Raw genomic sequence first — 20,116 nt, forward strand, 5'->3', positions numbered from 1 at the left:
CTCTTCCTAAGCTCTGCCAGTTGGCATCTTTTCCTCTATTGTCCTGTCAATTCTTTTTTGTTGTTTTTGTCTTTTGTTTTTCGAGACAGGGTTTCTCTGTGTAGCCCTGGCTGTCCTGGAACTAGCTCTGTAGCCCAGGCTGGCCTTGAACTCAAGAGATCCACCTGTCTCTGCCTCCCTGGTGCTGGGACTAAAGGCGTCCGCCACCACTGCCCCAGCTGTCCTGTCAATGTTTTGAACTTTCATTCAGAGCAAAACTGTGGGCTTCATTTCTTTCAGACTTGATCTGTTTGCCAGCGTTCCACTTCCCCTTGAGTAACTCCTCAAGTGAGGGGAGTTAATTTGCCTTTGGGACATGATTCCCCCCCCCTTTGTAGTTTGATTACTTAATCATCTGATTCATTGACAATAAAGATTAACCATCTGTGGAAAGGACCCCTGTGGACTGAAGACCCCTGGGGAGGTGTAGTGGAACATGGAGACACTGTCTACAACACTTTGGGGTAAGGGAATTCTTGCTTTTACTGTAGGGCTACATCTTCCTCCAACTTTTGGCATTTAGGCAAATCTTAGGACTCACACGAAGCCCTAAAGGCTACAGTTTGTTTGTGTCATAATCTCCACTGACTTCCAGCTTCAGGTGATACAGACACAACACTGTTCACTTTCTCCCCATCCCTTCTGCCTCCTCTGCTCAAGGGAATGTATGGGGCTACCCCCTGCTCCTCTCAGAATCGACACTGAAAATCTGCACAACTGCATTCATCAGCTCTTTCTGGGTGGTGACAGTTATTTTGAGAGAACCCTGATCTGGCTTCAGAGCTAAGTGGCATGTGGACTTCCTCCCTACAGTCCAGGCACAAAAGTAGTTGGCCGGAGAGTCCTCATCTGCGGCTTGAAGGCAGGGTCATTGTTTGTGTCTTTTTGTTTTATTTTGCTGAGTTGCCCAAAAGAGGCATTTGTCAAAAGTCCTGCTTTGACTCCTGCATGACACAGAGGCACCTATCCCCCAAATGGAGGCCCTCCTCCTTAGAAGCTGTTCAGTGTGATAGAGTCCCTGGAGGCCATAAAACAATAAATACACATTCCTTTACACCAGGATTTCCTGGGTGATAGACTTCACAACAAAAACATTTTGCAGGGGTATGGAAACCTTCAAGGATGCCCTTCCAGAAGACCAAGTAGAGAGGACAAACTCTCCCTCATCTCATATACATGAAAGCAACATTAGCAAATTGGGTTGCTAACAATCACACTCTGCACGTTTCCAATATCATCTCCGCCCTTCATTTCATTTCCTAGCCTTGCGAAGAACATGGGTGTGCTTCCAGATGCAAAAATACTTTCCTGATGGAGTATAAGAGCTAGTTTCATAAACTACTTCTGCCCAGAAAATACAATGTCCATCAGAAGCCCCATCCACTCAACTAGTTTTCATTTGTGCTCACTTTGAAAACATTATGTGTTTTGAGAGGGGAGGGGGACGAAACTTGAAGGAGCCTGGATATCTAAACAAAGAATGGAAAAGAAAATGCTGCAAAATGAGATAAAATTGGTTTAATCTAGACTGAAATGCAGGTGTGGAAGTGAATTCCATTAAATAATCTCTTATTGGATAAAGGCTCTCTGCTTGGAATCCTTGTGCGTTTTTCTAAGCAGTCATGCATGGAATGTTTTAAAGGATGCATTTAAACAAAGCCAATAAAATAAACTAAAAACAAATTAAAACTCCCCCCAAAGGGTTTCACAATGTGCTGGTTGGCTTTTGCCAACTTGACACAAACCTAGACATATCTGGAAAGAAGGAATTTTAATTGAGAAAATGCCTCCATAAGACTAGCCTACAGGCAAGTCTATGGGTAGTGTCTTAATTTGTGATTGATTCAGAAGGGCCCAGGTCACCATGGGTGGTGCCACTGCTGGACAGGTGATATTCAGTTGTGTACGAAAGCAGGCTGAGCAAGCCAAGAGAGCAAGTCACTAAGCAGCATGCCTCCATGGTTTTTGCTTCAATTCCTGTCTTGAGTTCTTACCCTAACTTTCCTCTGTGATGGAGTATGACCTGAGAGTTGTCAGTTGAAATATACCCTTTCCTCCCCATGTTCCTTTTGGTCATGGTGTTCTATCACAACATCAGAATCCCTAAGACACCCAACAACCTAATCTAACTTTCAGTTACATGCCTACAACAGTACTTCTCTTTATCTCCTTTTTGCTAACTTTTTTTGGTTATTTCCATTTTTTTAATTTGAGAATTTCCTATGAGTATACTATATTTAACATTATTCCTACCCCTCCATCTCCCCGTACCCTGAAACATGACAGGGATGCTACACTCTTTACAATCTCAACATTGTGGTTGCCTAAACAAGACAAGCATGTAGGTCTTGACAATAGAGGCAGACCTGCCAATGCAGATGGAGAACTTCAGGCTGTCAATCAATGGCTGCTGAGGATGGGAGAATCAATTTTCTTCCCAACTTTCTTAATAGTCACAAAAACTAGCAGACAATGGAGTTTGGACATCAAGGAACATCACTGGCAACATCAGGCAACTCATCAAGGAACATCACTGGCAACATTAGGCAACTCATCAAGCAACATCACTGGCAGCATCAGCTAACTCATCAAGTAACATCACTGGCAGCATCAGCTAACTCATCAAGTAACATCACTGGCAGCATCAGTTAACTCATCAAGCAGGCCAAACGCTGGCAGCTTTCCCCTGATTCGTCACTCTTCCATTTGCTCTGTGTGGCAGTCTTTCCCTGTGTGTAATTTCCCATGTAGCCAGCATTTTCTTATTCAAGCGTCAGGGACTTTACCAGGCCAGCCCCATTCTGAGATGGCACCCTTGACCCAGTGACCACCCCACCAACTCCCCATAGTCAGTCACTGTCACCACAGCTCAAGCTGTGGGATCCCCAGGTCTAGAAGCTCCTTTCCTTGAAGAGCTCTTACCATCCTCCTCCTTGAGCCTGGTGTCCCGGGAGGGCCTGGCCAGCCTCTTCTGCCCTGTCAGAGGAACAAAAGGATGTGTGACAGCAACATCGCATCACTGGTGGGATTCCATTTTAATATCTACTCCTGTACCAGAAGTGTAGCTAGAGTTTTTCTGCCTTGCCCACAGTCAGGACAAATCTCTACCACCTGCCAGTCCCACAGCCGCTCAGACCTGACCAAGTAAACACAGAGACTTATATTGCTTACAAACTGTATGGTCGTGGCAGGCTTCTTGCTAACTGTTCTTAAATTAATCCATTTCCATAAATCTATACCTTGCCTCGTGGCTTACTGGAGTCTTCACATGCTTCTTGTCATGGTGGCGGCTGGCAGTGTCTCCCTCTGTCTTCCTGTTCTCTCCTTTCTCCTGTTAGTCCCACCTATACTTCCTGCCTGGCCACTGGCCAATCAGTGTTTTATTTATTGACCAATCAGAATAATTTGACATACAGACCATCCCACAGCACAGAAGGGCTCTTTCCAGGGATGGAGTCATCTTTCCCTGAAGTGGGATACTACCTTCCATTGCTCATAAGTCACATCTCTATGTGGGCCATGGGGAACAGCAGCCCAACTCTGACTCTGTGGTTTCCAGTGTCAGCGGCTCATTGTCATGAACTCATGTTTGAGGCACGGGTTAGAACACTCTTCCTATCTCTACTCTATCACCTAGCATAGCATGAATGTGGCTGGCAGGCCACTACTGGTTGAGACTTTTGTGCATGTGTGACTTATATGCATGCATCTATGTGGATATATACATACAGAATTGTGTACATATATCCTGGTGCATGTGGAGGCCCAGATGTTGATAGAATGTCTTTCCCAATTGTTCTCCACCTTATTTTTTTAGACAGGGTCTCTAACTGGAGCTGAAGTTCAAAGATTCAGCAGTACTAGCTCGTCAAAGAGCCCAGGATCTTCTTGCCCAGTGCTAGGAATACAAGTGTGTGCCACAACATCCACCTTTTTAAGTGGGTACTGGGAATTTGAACTCAGGTCCTCATGCTTTCACATGAAGCACTTACCCAAGTGAGACATCTCCTCAGACCCCAGTTGGGATTTCTACCTTTGGACTGCTTCTTTGCCTAGCCTGTGTAGATTAACACCTTCCTATGAATAAAGCCTCAAAATTTCCCCAAGTCTCCCTACCCCAAGGGCAAAAGTAGGGAATAATTTATTAATCAAGAAATAACAAAACTAGGCTATTCACTGTGAAATATTCCTTTACACTGTGTGAATATAAGTGACTGTGATTGGTTTAATAAAAAAGCTAAATGGCCAATAGCTAGGCATGTTTTTTTTTTCAGAGCAGAGAGAATTCTGGGAAGAAGAAGGGTGGAATCAGGGAGTTGCCAGCCAGACACAAGGGAAGCAAGATGTGTACAAAATGAGATAACAAATTATGGCAGCAAGTAAATAAATTGAAATGTGTTAATTTATCAGAGCTAGTTAAGAACAAGTCTAGCTCTTAGGCGAGCACTTATAATTAGTGTTAAGTCTTTGTGTGGTTACTTGGGAGCAGCTGGGGAGACAGAGCTGACTGGCAGTTCCAACGTAAAACTCTGCCTACAATTTCACTATGTCCTGCAAGTGAGAAAAAAAAAAATCAAGGTTTACATAGAGTGGGGTCCCACAGTACAAAGTGGGTCATGAACAAAGCCCAAGAAAGAGGTGAGCACCGTCAACTCCTTCCTACAGCTTGTAGTTCTTCTCTACAGGGAGTTCTCAAGGGAGCTTGCTCACTCAGAGGAACCAAAGACACACATGATCCACATAATTTTTAAAATTCTAATAGGATAAGGGGACTAAATTGTGGTTTGTGAGACTGCAGAACGATCAGTCCCTAGGGATTTGCCCTGGGGGAGGAGCCACCATCCTCAGCTCTTCCCATCGCAGGCTAATAGAGGCATGTCTTCCTAGCACGTGTGTTCCCTGGACCCTGGGAAGGTCAACACTTTGCTAGCCCTTTAAAAACAATCTTTCAGCTGGACGGTGGTAGTACATGCCTTTAATCCCAGCACTTGGGAGGCAGAGCCAGGTGGATCTCTGTGAGTTCGAGGCCAGCCTAGTCTACAGAGCAAGATCCAGGACAGGCACCAAAGCTACACAGAGAAACCCTGTCTTGAAAAAAAAACCCAAAAAAAAAAAAAACCTTTCTATGAAATCAACTAATCCTTCCTTTTAAGCCAGAGTTTAGATGTTTGTATTCATGAAGACCTTATGGGTGTGGCTTAGGGAAGCCAGTTATACCAAATTTAGAAGTTGACAAACAATGTTTCTCATATCTCACAGCAAGAAATAAGTAGGAATGTTTTTTTTTGTTTTTTTTTTTTTTTTTTTTTTTTTTTTTTTTTTTTTTTTTGCTTTCTACAAGAGGTTTTCTGTACTGAGTATACATTCCAAATTCCTCCCCGGGTGTTTTATATTCTAGTAAGGCCTTGAGTTTTCAACCACTGCAGAGTCCCATGCAGCACATTTACTTTCAAATGCCCACATAATTACTTGTCTTCCGTGGTCTCCTTTCAAGCCCTTGTGTCCTTGTATGTTACTGTCAAGTCCAGGAATTCCCTAAAAGGGAGAAAATAAAGAAAAAAAAATGAACAGATTTTTAATAGATTGCAAATTCATCAGAGAGAACAGAAACAGGATGAAGTGATGGGTGGCTTACAAGTATTTGATTTGCCCCTTGGCTTGCTCTTAGCAGACTCAGTGTGGATACCCAAGGTGAAGACATGGGGAGAAAGCAAGACTTCACCACAGGAGGCGTGGCCAAGGGAAAGCAGGGAATAGGGCCTGTGTCCTACTCTGGGGCTGGCGCCAGTCCTTCTCTTAGCTTTTCCACTTTCCCATGAGTCCTAGGCAAATCTGCACTTGAGAATTAGTAGGCTTACCTTCTCTTGGGAGAGGCTAAATGCTTGTGATGGGTTCAACACATGATGCTGAGGACCATATGCCTGCCACACTGTATATAACAGTTGCTGGGAAAGGAAGACACCAGGGCGCTGTCTATGAGTTGGCAAGGAGCTCTAGGGATACAGATTCTGTTGAGTCTCCCTCTCTTGCTGGGGTGGCCTTCCAGTGACGCAGCTGCCCCTAGGTCACCCATGCTTCTGCAAATAACCCCTCACTCATGTTCCATAAGAAACTCGAATAAATTCACTGGTACATAAGCTAGATTTAGATGCAATTGTTTCTTTGGTCTTCCATCTGGGGTGGGCTGATGTTTGCTGATGTCACTCCAGCAAAGGTCTCAGAACACCCGGCCACTTGGTTGCCCCCATGTCTTATTCTCATATGCTCATCCCTGGTTTTTAGAAAACCCCAAAATCTTGAGGTTTTTTTTCCCCCAATATTTATTCAAACATTCCAGCAGCGACTTGCTGGAAACAGCACCGTTGTGGGATACTATCCTTAGCAGGCAGAACCATAAAGCGTTGTAACTTTGGGTGTAAGGACCAACTGTGTGTCTATGGTGCTGAGACTATCAATTGAGCCAGTCAAGTTAATCGATGCTCCAATAAGCTGGGAAGGAAGAGCAATGATACAGCCCTGCTGAGTACCAGCTGCTGGGCTGTTCGCTGACAGTGCCCTAGATTACCTCCAATCAATCAATAAGCAATTCACAATCACCAACAGGGAGGAGGCACTGTTCCAGATACTTAGTAAGCCTTTTTTTTTAAAAGTAGTGTTTGGACTTGGACTTAAGTAGCTTATAAGATAATAGGGAGAAAGAGAGGAACCTGGATTTATTTTATATGATTGCTATTACTAAAATGTGCATGAAAAATTTATTTAATTCCCCTCCCCACCAAACCAGGATCATTTTCTACATTTTCATTTCATCCTCAAGCTTAAATAGGTGTCTCTTAAACCACCAAACATGGATATACCTAAATAAAAGATTGGAAAGTTGTGTTCTGGTGAGGAAGACAAGACGAATGAAGACCACCACTTATTTATGTTCTCTTATGTAGCCTTGGCTAGTCTGGAAAATCTCTATGTAGACCAGGATAGCCTTGAAGCTTGCCTGCCTCTGCCTCTCGAGTGCTAGGAGTAAATGTGTGTGCAAACCTGCCCTGCTCAAGTTTAGAACTTTATTCTGCTGAACACATAAGGCCCTTAATTTGAAGGGTAGCCTAAAAAGAATCGCACACCAGCAGCTCAGAACAGAACTTCCTGCCTCTGTGTGTAGGAGAGCTGCTCTGTCAGCGTGAGCACAAACTAATCTCTTTATTATCTATTCATCTAGAACAAAGAGCACCATCTAACACAAATTTATGATCAAACACAGCTTCTAGTAATGATGTATTGTCGGGTGATGAACTTATCAGTCTCTGTAGATCAGAGAAATGATTTTGCTCAGATTTCTCCTGGTATTATATGAAATTTTAAAAAGTCATCCTCAAAGCTGGGTGGGGGCATGGGGGATACACACCTGTAATCCTACTATTTTGGAGGTAGAGGCAGGAGGATTCAGAGTTCGAGGCTAGCCGTAAAAAAAAAAAAGTTATGTAGTTAAAATGGGAAATTCCAAAATCTTTAGATTTTTTTTTCTCCAGGAATTTGTGTGACTTGTGTTTGCATTCCTGAGAAAAATCTGACCCTATCTGTGTTCTACTTATTCTGCCAATACTGCTTTTCCCAAATTTCCTGAAATAGCCATCCACCAAAACCACACACACAAAAGCACAGAGAATTGTTTTAAATTTGGGCTGCAGATTTCCAAGCAGGGTTAAAGGACTATTAAACATTGAGACCTTAGGTCAGTGTGACTAGCAGCATGCCATGGAGGCTCTGGCGAGATGAACTGTCAGACATCTTGAAGTCATACAGCATGCTTTCAAAATTAAAAATCTCTTTTTGGTGTTTAATTTCTTTGGAGGAGGAGGAGGAGAAGGGCCACCATGTGTGGTACATGTGTGGAGGTCAGAGGACAACTCTGTAGAGTCAGTTTTCTGCTCCCACCTTCATGTGGTCCTGGGGATTGAACCTGGGTCATCAAGTTTGGGCGGCAAGTTCCTGTCCCCACTGAGCCATCTAGCCCACCTGATTCGAAAAGTGCTATAAAGTCACACAACCAATGGCAGACGGTTAAGAGGACATCTGACCAAAACCAATGGAGATTGTGTATTAATACCTCAAACGAGTTTGCAGTCATCTGTCTAGCTGACTGAAATATCCACGCACTAGAACCACCGTCTCTCACTTACTCATTTGTGAGATGACACCCTTGTTGTTTCCTGGCTCTGCATGATATACCTTGAAGTTATTTGAAACTGTCAGGAGATGCTGGCAAGTGAAAAATGTCATCTTCAAGTAAAAATGCCTGTTTTTCTAAAAAAAAAAAAAAACTATTATTTTTATTTATTTGTGTGCATATATGTGCACACTTTGTGGGAGTCAGAGGACAATTTACTGGAGTCAGCTCTCTCCATCTACCAAGTGTGTCCTAGGGATTGAACTCAGACCCTCAGGCTTGACAAATGCCTTGACCTACCGAGCCATCTTACCAGCCCCTGTTTTTTAAATAGTTATTTTCAATACATGCCTCACGTTCAGTTTTGACACATATTACACCAAATCACCTCTATAGTCAACACATTGTGTACCCAAGAGATGTCAGGCAAATGTCCCTTCAGTACCCAGGTCCCTACACCCTCCCTCCACATTTTGTTGGTTTGTTTGTTTCTAGTCAAAGTTTCTCTGTGTAGTTTTGGTGCCTGTCCTGGATCTCGCTCTGTAGAGCAGGCTGGCCTCGAACTCAGAGAGCCGTCTGGCTCTGACTCCCGAGTGCTGGGATTAAAGGCGTGCGCCACTGCCACCTGGCCTCCCTCAGCATTTTTCAAAGCAGTTTTTATAAACTGTGGCTGTTCTAATCAGTATATGGTACACTGACCTTGTTCATGTGGTGGGAGAGTAGCCCACTACAAGCTTTATAATAAATGTTTGGGAACTGTAAAGATTATGCTCATGTATATTATACATGTCACCATCCAGAAATTCTGTTCCTAAACCATATACTTGATATAAATTGTATAACAAAGGACATGCAAAAGAATATTCACATCAGTACTATATTAATATAAACAACCCACATATCTATCAATAATAGAATGGATAAATATATGAACACTCAGTGCAATACTATATAGTAGTGAACTCAAGTGATATTAATTACAGGCAACATGAAAGCATCTCACAATCATGAAGTGAAGCAAAAGCATCCAGAAACAGAAGAGTGCACACACTGTGATCCCATTCACTTTAAGTTCAAGGGCAGTTCTGACTGACACCCTGAACTAGTGCCGGGATGACCCTGGGGAGGCTGTGGAGTGAACGGAGCATGCACAAGGGGGTTTCCAGGATTCTGGTGTGATTTCTTTCCTTATGTGGGTGATGATCACACAGGCATCTTCCAATGATCAAGCCCATGCTTTTACAGTTGGGTACTGTACTGATGTGTGTTACAGCTTATCAAAAAGCTTAACGGACACTTTGATTTCTTGACAAAGTCCTAGTTCACTGAGGTTCTGGAGATTCACTGAACTGTGGGCATGGTGTGGAAAGCCTGTGGTCTTGACTTCCACTGACGTGGTGTACTCACACATGGATGTGGGTCGTGCCTGCTCTGCTGGGTTGTAACCTTCCAAGAGCAGGTACCTTAACGTCCTGAGGATCGCCTGATAGAATCCTCCCTGAATCCTTGGATTTAGAAGGCAATGCTGCCCTTCTCCATAGAGACAGAGTCTTGGGGAATAGTCAAAAAGAGGTGACTTTTTCTCCCATGCTCTGTATTTCAAGGTGCTTAGGAAAAAATTGAATGGACTAGAATTCCTTCTTCACTCTTAAGGACAAAAATGGTTAAGAGGAGGATATAGGCAAAGAAACTACAGTTAACTTCTCCAGTTAGGACTTCAAGCTCAAGAGTATGCCCACGGTGCCTTAAAATGGAACCTCCCCCTCTGTGGAAGGGTGCGCCAACTATGGCACGCTGCCCATGCCGCCCATGCCGCCCACGCCGCCCACGCAGCCCGTGCACTTACTGGATCTCCTCGCAGACCCTTTGCTCCACGGTCACCAGAAGCCCCTCTCGTGCCTGGGCTTCCCTGAAATGAATACAGACCAGAACAAGAACAAGAGGGGAGGTTTTAATAAACTTAATAAGCATAAAAGGCTTAGATTCTCTCTGGTTTGAATAATTAAATATTTTTCCACTGAGATTGTTTTTAATCTAGAAAAAGGAACTACAAAAAAGAAAGTTCTTGGCATCCAATAAGAAACTCAGTGCCGACCTCGGTTATTTACTGCACTAGGGAACTCTGTGTTCCAAACACACTTGTCACCTTGTCTGTCACTATTCTACCAAGGATTTTAAAAATAGTTTGTTTTAATGAGGCATCAGAGACTCGAAGTTCATGCCACTTGCCCAAAGACATCTCATAACAACTAAAATGTGGCTTCAAAATCAGTTGCTCACATGAAGACCAAGCAGAAGCCTGAGGGGAGGCTATCATTGTGTCCCAGATAGAAAGGAGTGCCATGTACTCTCTCCCCAGCTGCCTCATACCACAGACCCCAGTCAGTATCTGCCTCATGTTCTCAATGTGCTTCTTCTGGGGTCCCAATACCTTTTTTTTCTCCTTGTATCTGGTCCTTTCTCACATAACTGTGAAGTGATATCCAATCATAGTAAGCAAGATTCATTCTCTCTCTCTCTCTCTCTCTCTCTCTCTCTTCTCTGTCTTCTTCTCTCTCTCTCTCTCTCTCTCTCTCTCTCTCTCTCTGTGTGTATGTGTGTGTGTTGTTGTTGTTTATATAGGGTCTCACTATGTAGCCTTGGCTGTCTTCGAACTCACTATGTAGTCCAAGTTGGCCTCAAACAGAGAGCTACCTGCCTCTGTCTCCTGAGGAGTGCTGGGGTCAAAGATAAGTGCCACCATGCCTGGCTTTTCCCCTATGCTGAGTACTGTATGACCCCACAGGGATCAAGAGAAAGGGAAAGGAGTGTTGCTGTGAGATGCCTTATGGTTTCTGGTTGCCCTCCACAGAAAAGACATGGCCCATGTGCTAAGAAACACATGTACATTATATAGACTGAGTCAAGCTTAGTCATGCTCAGCCTTGAAGATCAGAACCCATCAGACACATGAGAAATTAGTGTTTACTGTCAAATGTGGATCAGGTTTCATGAATACTTGTCCCTCATCAAGTCTGGAGCCATAGCTGGTAGACATGCCCAGGGCAGTTGTTTTACTTTATAAACCCTTCCTTTTGCCCAAGTGAGGTTATAGTTTCTGTGTCTTAGATCCCTACCTGAGATCCCTCATCGCCTTTTTCTCCTCTTCTTCCAGGAACCCCACTGTCACCCTAAGAAAATGGAGGGGAAAGGTTCAAATTCTCATTTTCTCCAAGAGAACCAGCTGAGAAAGGTACCTGGGACACAAGGCAAACATTGTACCTGTTCTCCATTAATCCATCAATCCCATGTTCCCCAACTTCTCCCTGCAAAGACAGATGTGATTAGAACATAGAGCACATCTGTCAGACACTAAACAGAAACCATCTCAAGGGTTTTGTGCTGAGCAACAGCCTCTTCATTAGGTGACACCTGGGTAATGTCAAAGATCACTTTGAGTAATAGAAACTGTCATAATAAACAGAGCCTGCAACGAGAGGCAGAAATAAAATGCAACTCAAGACAACTTTGGATTTCATCTTAGCCCGGTCAGAATGGCAAATGCCAACAAAATGATGGACGAAAAATACTAGAAGGAACTCAGGGAAAACAGAATCCTCAGTTCACTGTTGGGGGAAATTGCAAACTGATGCAGCCACTGTGGAAATCCACGTGGAGAATTATCAAAAGGCTAAAAGTAAATCTACCATATGACCCAGCGTACCACTCTCTAGAGTATTCCCAAAGGACTCAACATCGTACTCCACAGGTGCTTGCTCTTTTCACAATAGCTAGGAAATGGAAACAACCTAAATGTCCTTCAGCTAATGAATTGATAATGAAACTGTGCTACACACACACTATGGAATACTATTTATCTACAGGAAAATGAAATCATGAACTGCGCAGGTAAATGGATGGGGCTAGAGAAGGTCATATTGAGTGAGGTGACCCAGATCCAGAAAAGCAAATGTTGCATGTTCACTCTCATTGGGAGCTCTTGATCCAAATCCTCATGTTAGGACACAGCCCGGAGCAACTGCAGAAGCCAGGAAAGTAAAACAGGACCGTTGTCAGGATAGGGAGGTTAGCGAGCAATAGAGAGGGGAATAGCTGGAACAGCAATCTGATTCAGGAAAAGGTAAATGCTCCTTAGGGAGGGGGAGAGAAGAAAGACAGAAGGCAGGAAGAGGGCAAAGAGGAAGAGGACCTAATGGGGGAAATGGGAAAAGGAGAGGCTCTTTAGGGATGGGGAGGGGAGGAAGTACAGAAGGAGGAGGAAGTGGGTAGATAACAATGATGTCTGACAACTCTGTGATGAATCGTATGATCAACTACTTTCAAAAAAACCTATAATACAAGTGATTCAGCATATAAATATACATACATAGTTTTAATGAACTTTTCTCATCTAGGCTGACAATGCTTCCTCTAAGAGCCAAAGATCACCTAAAAATAGTCCCAATATCAGACATGAGAAGCCCTTCTTTGAAGTGTTGACCAGGGTTGTCTAAGAGACTCTCAAAACATACAGTCTATTGTTACTGCTCTTGTTCACTTACTTGCCCTACAGAGGTGGAAGCTAAGTCCCCATTGCTGAAGACATTTTACACTTCAGACCCAGATCCCAGAGACCCAGACCTAGAACTGACCTGAATGTCTCCTCCCTGAGGATTAACTTTCTTGGTACCAGAAGGCACCATGCAAGCTTCCAAATAAGGGAGGCAACCAACTGTCCTTCCCAGCTATGATACCTGTGAATCACAATGACCAGTATGGCACCATAACCATAAGGGTGCATTGTGTCATGAATACCTTGGGGATAACCAACGACTCTCTAATTGGACTTAAGACCTACTCAACAAGAGTGAAAACATAGTACTTGAAACCTAGCTGGAAGATCAGGGAGTTTGCTGTGAGACAGTGTCTCCTAGTAATATCAGAAGCGACACTCAGAAAAATCTCACCAATATGACTGCCTAAACATGAGAGGAACAAGGACAACAACACTAAAAATGTCAAGGTGGATGGGAAAAGCCCACAATCCTACACAAAGAACTACAGTCAACTAAGGAATGCTGAGCAGGAGAAACAGTCTTCCCCAGGGCAGAGCACAGCAATTGGCAATCCAACACCAAATGCTCAGCCCCGAAAACATGTCTACAAGTAACCTTACATAGATCGAGCAGGTTACATTTATATACATGTACATATGTGCATGCAATAACAGTTAGTGAAAAAAAAGAGGCCATGAATTTGAAAGAGAAAAAGGAGGGGAATAGGAGAGGTTTTGGAAGGATGAGAGGAAGAGAGAAATATTGTAATTAAGTGAAATGGCTGGCACAAAAAAAAAAAAAAAGAAAGAAAGAAGGGAAGGCTGCTGTGGGATGTTCTGTATGTCCTGTGGGAGCCCTTCTTGGGTTCTTTGTGGCGTTACCCAGCAGTCGTATAGAGATGATTAGGACATGGGCTGAGTGCAGGTGTTGAGATGGTCTGCACTGGCTGTGCTGGGGGATGGTCTGTATGTCAATTGTTCTGATTGGTTAATAAATAAAACCTGATCGGCCGTGCTAGCAGGAAAGATAGCGGACTAACAGAGAGGAGAAATAAAAGAACAGGAAGCAGAAGAGACGCTGCAGCCGCCGCCATGACAGCAACATGTGAAGACGCTGATAAGCACAGTCACGTGGCGAGTATACATTTGTAGAAATGGATTACTTTAAGATATAAGAATAGTTATTTGTGGAAATGGATTAATTTAAGATAAAAGAGATAAATGGAAATGGTTAATTTAAGATAAAAGGAAATGGTTAATTTAAGATAAAGGAACAGTTAACAAGAAGCCTGCCACGGCCATACAGTTTGTAAGCAATATAAGTCTCTGTGTTCACTTGGTTGGGTCTGAGCGGCTGTGGGACTGGCGGGGGACAGAGATTTGTCCTGAATGTGGGCAAGGCAGGAAAACTCAAGCTACAGAAGGCCAACAGTGACTTGACTTGTAGCAACTACTGATAACTAATGATTTCAAAAATAACTTTTTTTCAGTAGATAACTGAAGGATAAATAATATACATGGCCCTAGCTCCATACCTCTTCTCCACTGAGTCCTCTGGTTCCCTGGTAACAGAAAGGAGAGCAGCATGAGTATGGGAAGTGCAATGAACTGCTAAGACGACATCACGAGGTCTTGTGTAATCCTTACCTTAGGCCCTTTGGTGCCAAAGCATCCCTTACTACCTTGCTCTCCCATTGGTCCAGAGGCTCCTCTTTCTCCCTGAGGAAAAGTGGAAAGGCACAAATCCAGATGAGTATGTGCTATTATGATCTGGGATCCGTCCTGGATACTCGACAAGTTTTTTTATTTTATTTTTGAGAAAACATCTGGCTAGTCATGACTTACATTCCAGGACTCAAGCCTATGAAAACAGAGAATGGAAGTAAATCAGAACTACAACGATGACAGCCCTTTGCTCTGGATGCCACCTGCATACTGCCTGGGTGGAGCTTCCCTCTCCCCACACGGCCACCACATTGCTCCCTTTTAACCTCCTTTTCATGTGTGTTCATCCTGCCCTAAGCTGAGATTCAGGACTCTTTGCCCGGTCCCTATGACTTTAAGACTTTGACCCATGACCTCGGTCTGAGCATCACCCCTGATGCTGCCTGAGCAGACCATCCATCCCATCCTTCCCACTCCTACGCTTGCCATCACTTACTGTCCGTTATCTCGACACAAGCCAGCCTTCTCCAGGGGACTTCGGCAGTGTCCTGGGTTCCAGCCATGCTGACCATGTGCCATTTTGCTAACTCCCAATCCTTTGACTTCATTGTTGTCCTTGAACTCATGGTTCCCCTTTGCAGTAATGCAATTTCCCAAACGCTTTACCCAGAGAAACTCACTGTCATCCTTCAAGTGTCTGCCCAACTGTTACCCCTTATTTGCAGCCTTTTCCTCCCGGGCCCAACTCCCACTTTTGTGGTCTTTAAGCCATTAAGCTCCTGTTCTTGCTCAATACTGTCACGTCGCCCCCTCCCCCCACCCCCCGGGCCTCTAGACAGCCATGTGCAGAGCAGCTGGACACAGTTATCTTGTTTGTCTTCTGCTAGTGTGGAAGGGCCCTTAGGACCCACGTGTGCTTGTTTTGTGTTTTTCTCTCATTTCTGGGGGGCTCACATGGGGTGCATATACATACATACGTGTGTGTGTGTGTGTGTGTGTATGTGTGTGTATGTGTTTGTGTGTATGTGCATATATATAATGGATATGTGTATCAACATCTTTGGTAAATAATGAAGTGAATAGTAAGGAGCTTCAATATGTATTGTCAAACAAATGTATGACTGGATGCATGGAAGGAAAAAAGGAAGAGAGGGAAGGAAGGAAAGGGAGGGATGGAGAGAAGAAGGGAGGGAGGGAGAAACAAGGAAGGAGGGAGGGAGGGAGGGAGAAGGGAAGGGTTCCTGATAAGTGATGTGGTGAATTGGTTAAGTTCTTACCAAATGGCCTGGGCACATGGCAGGGATGTGGCGCCTATGGTGAAGACATTACCTTTCACACCCAGTTCATCGTGCCATGTAGGTGAGGAAGGTGGTGGAGCAATAACCCTAAAGGAGAAGTGTTACCCAAGCACAAGGAGGCTCGGGAAAGACCCCGGATGCCGCATCGGAACCCTCAGACTCTGGTCTTTGTTTCTCTTCTCATGTTTGTAGGAATAAGTGAGCTGTAAAAGGTTGACTTACAGCAATGCCCTCTTCTCCCAGGTAGCCATCACTGCCTTTAAAACCTGGGGGTCCCTGGAAAAAAGGAAAGAGGAGAAAACATGAGCACTTTACAGACTGCAACAATGAGAGACGTCAAGGCAGATCCACCACTTTGGGGTTAGACTTCATGTGCAACACAAGAGTTTGAAAATGCCCCTGGTTTTCCACTTCAAACCAGTGGTGTTTAGACAAATAAGAATGAGAATTTTCATACAAGGGTGTGTGTACATATTTGTGCATGTGTATATACATGGGGGAAGGAACTGTGGATGTAGGTGTGAGCGCATGAATACATGCATGTATATGAATCTGTGCATGTATGTATGTGGGATAGCTGTGTATGTGTATGCATGAGTGTGTGCACATGTGTATACCTGTGCTAGCACACTGTCTCTAGGAATACCAACAGAACTGGCATTCTTCTCTAGACAAATATATTTGTTCTTGACAGCGCATAATTATTCTCTGTTTATTAAAATAACTTTCCCTCCTTTTTAGGACTTACTGCTACACATAGAACACTAGACCACACACATTTCCTTCTATTCTGGTTTCTGATATATTTTTAAATTTTACCACTTTCCTTCCATGAAGTTCAAGCATTCTAGAAATAATTAATCCAAAGCTTTCTTCAGTGGCATGATTCTGGTGATGGGGGAGCCATACTGCTATGCACGGTGGCCAAACATCCAAACCATATGTAAAGTAGCAGTATTGAAATCATTAAATGTTTCCCATAGTGTGTTTGTACATATTCTGATGTCTAAAACAGTATTTTTATGCAAGGATGCAAAAGTATTCCCTGTTTAGGAAATCCCATGAATTAGTGGTGCTGGTTATGAAAAAAAAAAAAAAAAAAACAAAGGAAAAAACCCCTATCTGCCCTATTTCTGTACATACAGCTGGGGCCATCAGTGCTGTCCCATCCTTTGCTATGGTAGAGTGACCCGAGTGAGTTTGATTTTCAGCAGACTATACGCAATATTGACTCGATTTTAATGCCACTGCCAAGGTTCAAAAGAGAAAGTGAAATGAGTTAGTGGTGTGGACGAAGCTTCGTCACTTAGCATGAGGATCACTCATTTTTTCTGCATTACTGTTGCTGCTTGAACACTGGGTCCATCAAGGATCCCGATGACTGTGTCTCCTGAAAGCCCCCAAAGGACTTCCAACCAATTCTAATTTAGAAGACCAAGGAAAATGGTAACTATCTAATTTGACACAGGCAAAGAGTAGCATAACTGTCCGCCTCTTCCAGAAGCTCAGGCTGGCAGATAAAGCCTCCCCCCCCCCCCAACTCCTATCTGAAAGGCGTGCTCCAGTTCAAATGCTGGGAACCGGAGTCTGAGGTCAAGTCACCTTTTTCCCTGCTGATCCTGGATCCCCCCTGGCGCCGTCTCCTCCCGTGCACCTGCACAGCAAACAGCAGCAGGTCCTTTCTGCAACGTTGATCTGGAGGGAACATGAGGATAATTATACTCTAGTGGCATTGATTCCCCAGTCCCACACATGCACTCCACCGTGGGGGGTCCATGGTGGCAGGAGCCTCCTACCATTCCTTTGAGTCCTGACATCTTTACCACATGAGGAATTCCTGACCAACTCGAATGTGTTTGACTCCTGCAGATGACATCGTTGCGGCCGTGGCCCGTTCACTGCATACTAAATGATCAGTGGGGCTGCCTCTTGTCAATACACCTTCCCCTAGCTTTGCCCATTGTTGACTGCTCTGTATATTCTGCCCCACATGCTTTGCTCAGCAAAATGAATGCATGCTCTTTTCTCCTGGCTCCATTTGTGAAATCTCAGCTTGTTAGGAGAGTCGACAGTGTACTCTGAAACACAGCTTGGAACAGAGTCCCCTGGAAATACATCCAGGAGAGCTTTGATGTGACTTTGGAAGTATCAGCTTCATGCCAACATTTTAGAAGCATTTGCTACAGAGGGTGTAAGTATAAGAATATTCCCTTTATGTGACCGCCAAAACAAAATTATTATATATTTAAAATGTGAGTGAATTTCACCCTGGACTTACTTTGACATCTCCTGAATAGCTAACACTGTGTTAGTTTATTTATTTATTTTGCAATTGGTCCAGCAGATTCATTTTTAGGAAAATTCAGTTTGCAGTAAATGCTCTACTTCATTTCCATGGGTAAAAAAAAAAAAAAAAATCCCTTCATTGGAAAGTATTCTGATATAATTTGTAAAGATTCTGTAAATTATAAACAAATTAATTCCAACTCATTAACCATTCATTAAAGATCAGTAATGCGCCACAGACTTGGGAACACTCACACTCAAGTCTGATTTTCTATGTATTTCTGACATAGCATGGTAAAGATGTATCATATCGAGGTGTAAGATTGTAAAAACAGAACAGAGCACAAGGGTCTGGCAGTGTGGAGACAAGCCAAGAAAGTCCCTCGCGCTCAGAAAGTCCTTCCCCCACACTCATGGCAGGCTGCTGTTTCTCTGCTTGAACTCCACATGCCATGGGCTGTCACTTACAGGGTGTGCCGCAGAGAAAGTACACCTTGAACACTAGTGTCACCATATACTGTCATGCTCAGAGCAGTACGGGACCCGAGACGCTGCTGGTTGAGGGAACAGCCCGGGCCTCTTCATAACTCAGGCTCATCTTAGTGGCCCAGCACTCGTGGGTTATGATCCGGCCAGCACACTCAGTGCTGTTTACGTATCTCCTTGTTTTTCTCTTTGCCCTTCCTGTCATTATCTCTTTTGTTCCAAGTGTGTCTGCTGAACATGCTTGGACCTACTCTGCTATGTGACACTTTAAACATGTTCTTTCTTAGGCTGGCTCACAAAGGCCCATCTCATCTTTACTTAAGAGGTCGGTATTAGTTCACACTCATACTCATCAATATTAAACCTATATATGAGATAACCAAAGGCTGAAACTATTAGGGTAAGGCTATAGCCTAGTGGCGGTGGGACATTTGCTTAAACCCTCCAGCCTTTTCTGAGTCAACTTACTAGTTGCTTTGACAGCTGACTCCCAAGGTTCCTCATGCCAATTGTGAACTGTGTTCTGTACTCAAATCCTTTCCCAAATTCAATGTAGAGAAGGTCAGCCAGATTGCTGGTGTCGGCAGCTCCATCCACAGCAATAGTTATGAGGGCGTTCAGGCCTGTTCAACATATTCTCCAGGTGAGGTGGGCTGGGGTCGCTGAAGTCATTCAGCATATTTGACTGGCTAGCCTCAGCCAACAGCTGTGGTCAACGGTCTACATCCTTCAACCCCATGATATGACGCTAGCAAACAACACAGTGGTTAAGTGAAGCAAACTGGAGATGATGTTGCAGGCTTTAACAGGACTTCACGACATTACTGAAGTGAGCCAGTGAGTTAACCAAAGTTCCACATAGCTTGCTAAAATACAGAGGGGTTCGTGTATCAGGAGAGCGAATATGTTACATTTTTTAATCCTACGTGGAAGATTCTCAGAGCCACCATGTCAGAATCACCCAGGAGCATCTCAGAAATACAGACTTTCTTGAGATAGATACCCACATTGGCTAGTATCTTTCAATCAAATACAGAATTGCATGGGAAAATTATCTATTAAAAAAATACAGGCTCTTAGGTCTTAATCCATATCTACTGAACTCGAATCTGTATTTAAGTAAAACCCCCAGGGAGAGCAGTTACTTAGCATGTGTGGTGCCCCAGGGTCAAGCCCCAGGTCTGTTCAAAAAAGCAAAACAAAACAAACAAACCAACAGACAGAAATGGGTGTTGACGGGCAGGAGAGACATTCAGCGGTCAAGAGCACTGGCTGCTCTTGCAGAGGACCTGGGTCTGTTTCCTAGAACCCACATGGTGCCTTCAAAACACCTGTAACTCCAGTTCCCCTCTGGTCTTGAAGGCCCCTGCACACATGTGGCACACATGAACTAAGGCAGGCACACACGTATACAGATAATAAAATGGATACTTTCAATGACCTCATCTGGAACTGACGCTCCAGTTGTAACTTTAAGTGGGAACAGATGACAACCACTTGGAGCACTATAAGCCTTAGAATGATATAGATCAGAATATTTCAAATAAAACTTTCGGGCTGAGTGTAGGGTCGCCAATGACTGGTTTTGAAAATGAAGAATTAAGTTACCCTGGCAATCATCCTGGCTAACAGTTATGCTAGCTT

At 43.8% G+C, this 20,116-nt stretch overlaps 1 protein-coding gene across 1 annotated transcript in view; it reads right to left on the minus strand.

Annotated features, from left to right (window-relative positions):
- Col6a6 (collagen type VI alpha 6 chain) overlaps positions 1–20,116 on the minus strand; it is a 139,558-nt gene that overhangs the window by 57,650 nt on the left and 61,792 nt on the right. Inside the window, 11 exon segments of the mRNA XM_028869990.2 lie at positions 2,962–3,015; positions 5,509–5,574; positions 10,050–10,112; positions 11,320–11,373; positions 11,465–11,475; positions 11,478–11,508; positions 14,273–14,299; positions 14,385–14,456; positions 15,923–15,976; positions 17,303–17,395; positions 18,941–19,095. Coding sequence (XP_028725823.1) covers positions 2,962–3,015; positions 5,509–5,574; positions 10,050–10,112; positions 11,320–11,373; positions 11,465–11,475; positions 11,478–11,508; positions 14,273–14,299; positions 14,385–14,456; positions 15,923–15,976; positions 17,303–17,395; positions 18,941–19,095 — 680 coding nt within the window.

Source organism: Peromyscus leucopus, chromosome 7 (genome assembly GCF_004664715.2).
Source record: "Peromyscus leucopus breed LL Stock chromosome 7, UCI_PerLeu_2.1, whole genome shotgun sequence".
In the NCBI taxonomy this organism is placed as follows: domain Eukaryota; kingdom Metazoa; phylum Chordata; class Mammalia; order Rodentia; family Cricetidae; genus Peromyscus; species Peromyscus leucopus.